The sequence below is a fragment of the Monodelphis domestica genome, chromosome 4 (genome assembly GCF_027887165.1).
Source record: "Monodelphis domestica isolate mMonDom1 chromosome 4, mMonDom1.pri, whole genome shotgun sequence".
Lineage (NCBI taxonomy): Eukaryota > Metazoa > Chordata > Mammalia > Didelphimorphia > Didelphidae > Monodelphis > Monodelphis domestica.
In genome coordinates, this window is record NC_077230.1 from 410127602 (window position 1) to 410132387 (window position 4786).

Sequence of the window (4786 nt, forward strand, 5' to 3'; positions counted from 1 at the left end):
TAGTCCTTACCAGTTGTCATTCTCTTTTTTGTCACCTTTGCCAATCTGATGGGTGTGAGGTAGAAACTTGAGCTATAATTTGCATTTTTCTAATTATTGTTGATTTGGAATGCTTTCGTATGGCTAATGATAGGTTGGATTTTTCCTCTGAAAACTGCCTGTTCATATTCTTTGATGACTTATCAATTGGGATGTGACTCCTATTCATATAAATTTGAATCAAGTCTTTCCACATCTTAGAAATTAGACTGTTTAAATTTTCATTTGTTCATTATTCTAGTCTTACTTCCTGACTTTGGACTTTTGGTTAGGGCCAGAACCTGGGAATTTTCAAGGAATTGGCTGGGCTGTGTGTTTGAGCCTATTTTTATGTCTTCTTGGGCAGAGGTGTCAAATATGCAACCCACAAAACTTCCAAATGCAGCCCAAACGAGGTTAAAATGTGACTAGGAAATGTTTTCACAAAATAAATAAAAGTACTATAGGATATAATGTTAATTTATAGAATTTTTTTTAATCCTCACCTTCTGTCTTAGAACTAAATATTGGTTCCAAGGCAGAAGAGTGGTAAGGGCTAGGCCATGGGGGTTAAATGACTTGCCTAGGGTCACATAGCTAGGAAGTATATGAGTTCAAATTTGAACCCAGGACCTCTGGTCTTGAGGCCTGACCATTCACTCAGCCACCTAGCTGCTCCCAATTTGGGGTTTTCTAAATCACTATGCAGCCCCAGAAATCTTTATGTATGGCTTAGACATCCCAATTTCTAGTTGAGTTTGATACCCCTGCTCTTGGATATTGCTGCTAATTTTTCAGGATATCAAGAGTTCTGCTATTCCAGTATCTCAGGGACAGTCAGGCTTTGCCTGAAGCAGTCTGATCCAGGGTAAAGTCTAGGCTTCACAATGCCTGACACAGGTATAAGTGTGAGCACCAGCACTCTGGGCTTGCCCAGGTCTGACTCAGCCAACTGGAGCAGAGACCCTTGGGCTCCTCCTGGCTTTGGGTATCCTGCCTGGGTGGTGGTTTAGCCTGAATCTGAGACTCCCTCGACTTCTGCCGCTTCTGTCCTTGATCAGTTCCAGCTTGCTGCCTCTTCTCCCGCTGGGCTACCATCCCTAGAGGAGGTTCCTTCCTCAGTCCACACTAGGCCTGTAAAGCGGCAGAGCTATGGGTTAGCACCGTTTCCTGCTCCTTGCACAAGGCCAGGCCCCTCCATGCCATGCCTGGGGCCTCTTTTTTCCCCATGCACGTGGAGATGAACATGGCGTTCTTTGTCAGATCTCGGCATCTCCTTCTGCCGACCTGGTTATAAAGCACCTCTTGTTCCTCCCTTGGATTTCCTTTATGGCTTCAGTCTGTTGTGATCTCTTCAGTTTATTCATAGTCGCTGCTAAAATGTTTAAAAATCTTGCCTGGTGCTCAATGGTTCTCATATTTTTCCCTCCAGGGGCCTTTTTGCCCTCCTAAATTTCACATATTTGATTTTTTAAAAAAGGAAACCTATACCTTATTATTGCTCGAGACCAGCTGGCTTTAAGACACATGGGAGTCCAGTGGAATGAAGACCCACAATGTTCCCTGACATTTTACCTAAGGTCTTCCCCAGTAGTGTTATGAAAATGGAGATTTTCTTAGATCAGCCAAGAGCAATTTCTGGTTTTGCTAAAGAATCTCAGGGGGGGTAGTAGAGTGCACTAGACTTGGAGACGGAGGGGTCTCACGGTGCCTGTAGGACAGTCACACTTCATTTCAGGGTCCTCTGTCTTCTGCCCAGTAACAAGATGGAACTAGACAATTCAAGACTGGGCAGTTTGGAGATGAAATGGGGGTGAGCTAGGGAGTCCCTGCAAACTGGGAGACACACCAGGGTGGGGCAGGGAAACCAGAAAAACAGAAGCGAGTAAGAGCCACAGATGACTGTTCTGTGCGATTTGGTTGAAATGTTTCCATCGAAGTGTGTAAGCAGCTCGCCTTTATTGATTTATTGGGCCAGCTGCTGTAGCTAGTTTTGTTTATTATCGACTGCTAACTTTGGAAGCTGAGACTCAGTAGGACCCGTGATTGGGGGAGAACAGCCTGTACTTCTATAAAGATGCAGCCCCAGCTTGGGTGCAGCAGTTCAAAGCAAACTTTCCAATCCATAGAAAATGGCTCCTTCTATACAGCTTTCTGATGGGGACAAATGGTGGATATAGTTCTTTTTGAGACTATCAGAGTCCTTAGGAGCTCTGTGACTCCTTTTCTGTTTAGCACTGTTATGACAGGTCTTTTTTTTTTTTTAACCCTTCCATCTTGGAATCAATACTGTATGATGATTCCAAGGCAGAAGTGCTAAGGACTAGGCAATGGGGATTAAGTGACTTGCCCAGGGTCACAGCTATGAAGTGCCCGAGGTCATAGTTGAACCCAGGACCTCTTGTCTGTAAGCCTGGCTCTCAACCCACTGAGCCACCTAGCTGTCCCACAAGATCTTAACAGAAAATACTCATTGCTTAGATGTTTTCATGATGCAGTTAAACTATTTTCAATTAATTTTTCTCTTGTGCTCTTCCAGATGAGGTGGTCTCAACTCCAGTTTCTTTACAAACATCAAAACCAGTCACTGATCGACCAAATCCCAAAATTGGTATAGGAATCTTAGCATTTAGCCCAGACAATTGCTTCCTGGCAACAAGAAATGGTCAGTACCCCATCAACTAAAATGACCTTTCACCTTTCATGAACCCTCTCAGAATAAAGGAGGATGTTCCCTTCCCAATTTTTCCATCCATTCATTCTGCCAGAAAAGAGCAGCCACTGTTGTCCGCCAAAGCAAAGGGTTAAAATTTTGTGACTCCTCAGGAATAGCGATGATCATAAAACAAATTCAGATGATGGGCTCTTACAAGGACTTGGGTACACATAATTCATTTCCCATTTGGGGGCAAAACATGGAGAGAGTGGAATTGGGCTAATAAACATGGGAATAAGTCATGAAACAATTTTAATACTGCTTATTGAGCCAAAATGTAGCCCTCTGGCTGATTTTACAACTAAGAAAAATGGTTTACTGGCCACGTAACAATTGGCCCATCACCTTCCATTTCTACAGGGGCATCTGAAGGGGTTGGAGTAGGCAAGAAATGATATTTAACTCTGGAATGGACCCAGTCTTAAGTATATGTGTATAAAGTTGCCTCTTTCCACTAGATAACATTCCCAATGCTGTTTGGATCTGGGACATACAGAAGTTGAAATTATTTGTGGTGTTAGAACACCTGTCAGCCGTCCGCTCATTCCAGTGGGATCCCCAGCAGGCCCGGCTAGCCATGTGCACTGGGAGAAGCCAAGTGTACCTGTGGTCCCGGGCAGGCTGTGTAGCAGTGCAGGTACCAGTGGAAGGTGAGTGCTGTGAATCTTATTTGTACAACTGAAATCCTGATTTGCAACTAGTCATCCTTCTGGTAACCAATAGAGCTAATATGAAGCCAACTTATTGCTGTGAATGTGCTGGAATATTTCTTTTTAACTTTTTCCAGGTGACTTTCAAGTACTTTCTCTGTGTTGGCACCTAAGTGGGGAATCCATGGCCCTCCTGAGCAAAGATCAGTTATGTTTATGTTACCTGGAAAATGAAGGAGTAAAATAATTACAGCCAGAAAGCCTTAAGGACTTCTTGAGATCTACAGTTTGAGGAGATTCTTGAATAAATGCTGCTATGTCATAAATCCAATACATATTTGTTTTGTACTGAAAAAAAAAATCACTTGACAAGGGTGGGAAACAAAGGTCTGGGTGAAGTTTTCTTAGAAGTTAATTTCCCTCCTTGATTTTAAATATTTTTCTAGAGTAAAGTATCTTTGTACATATGTCACATAGAAAAACTGACTTTTTAAATAACTTATAATAAAAGACTTGAAAGTTCACAAAGCAATGTGATGTACCTTTTTTCCATTAAGATCGACTCAGGGCATACTCTAGTGTTTCTGAGATACCACTATCAAAATATCAAGTTGATAGAATTATAAACCAGCTCCTAGGACCTCTTTCCCCTTCTCTTTTTTAAACCCCTACCTTCTGTCTTAGAATGGATACCGATTATTGGCTCCAAGGAAGAAGGCAAGGGCTGGGCAATGGGGGTTAAGTGACTTGCCCAAGGTCATACAGCTAGGAAGTATCTATTTGAACCCTGGACCTCTCATCTCCAGGCCTGGCTTGGGTATATCGAGCCATCTAGTTGTCCCCATCTTCTCTTTTTATGATCACTGATTGTCTCTAGAAAGCAGGCTCAAACTCTTAAATAGGCAGCACCTTTGTGAGGTGTTGCCAATGTAAGTCCGTTTCAGAAATGTCTGAGAAAACTATATCCTAGAGTCAGCCATTAGACACCAGGGAAAGCCAGTCAGACAAGAGTTTCTGGTACCCCGCATTTCATCTTGTTGAACACCTGGAGATGTTACTTGAGCCTAATAAGTAGTATTAGTTGCTATAGAAGCTGGCCCCAAGAAACCCTACTGCAAACTATCCATTCGGTAACCTTGGTGCTATACCCCCAGTGGCCAGGTGACTAGGTACTACAGGGCCAGGCAGTTTTCCTCTGCCAGAGCCCATATATTTTTCCTCTCTGCAAGTGTTTAGACTTCGTTTTGTTTTGAAGTGTCTAGACATTGTTAAATCATAACCTGGAAGCTCCCGGACACCCTTCTGTTCACTTTCTGGTCAAGGAGGAGCATGCCTTTTGGGCTTTGTTTAAAGCAAGCCATTTCCATACTTTCCCCAAGTCAGAAAAGGCACCACACGCTGG

General features: G+C 43.1%; 1 protein-coding gene across 2 annotated transcripts in view; it reads left to right on the plus strand.

Annotated features, from left to right (window-relative positions):
- WRAP73 (WD repeat containing, antisense to TP73) overlaps window positions 1-3912 on the plus strand; it is a 45908-nt gene extending 41996 nt beyond the window's left edge. For both annotated transcript variants that reach the window (XM_001376430.4, XM_016422276.2), the window contains 3 exons: window positions 2558-2683; window positions 3193-3384; window positions 3522-3912. In XM_001376430.4, coding sequence (XP_001376467.1) covers window positions 2558-2683; window positions 3193-3384; window positions 3522-3631 — 428 coding nt within the window. In that variant the 3' untranslated portion in view covers window positions 3632-3912. The remainder of the gene's footprint in view (window positions 1-2557; window positions 2684-3192; window positions 3385-3521) is intronic.
- The last annotated feature ends 874 nt before the right edge of the window (window positions 3913-4786 follow it).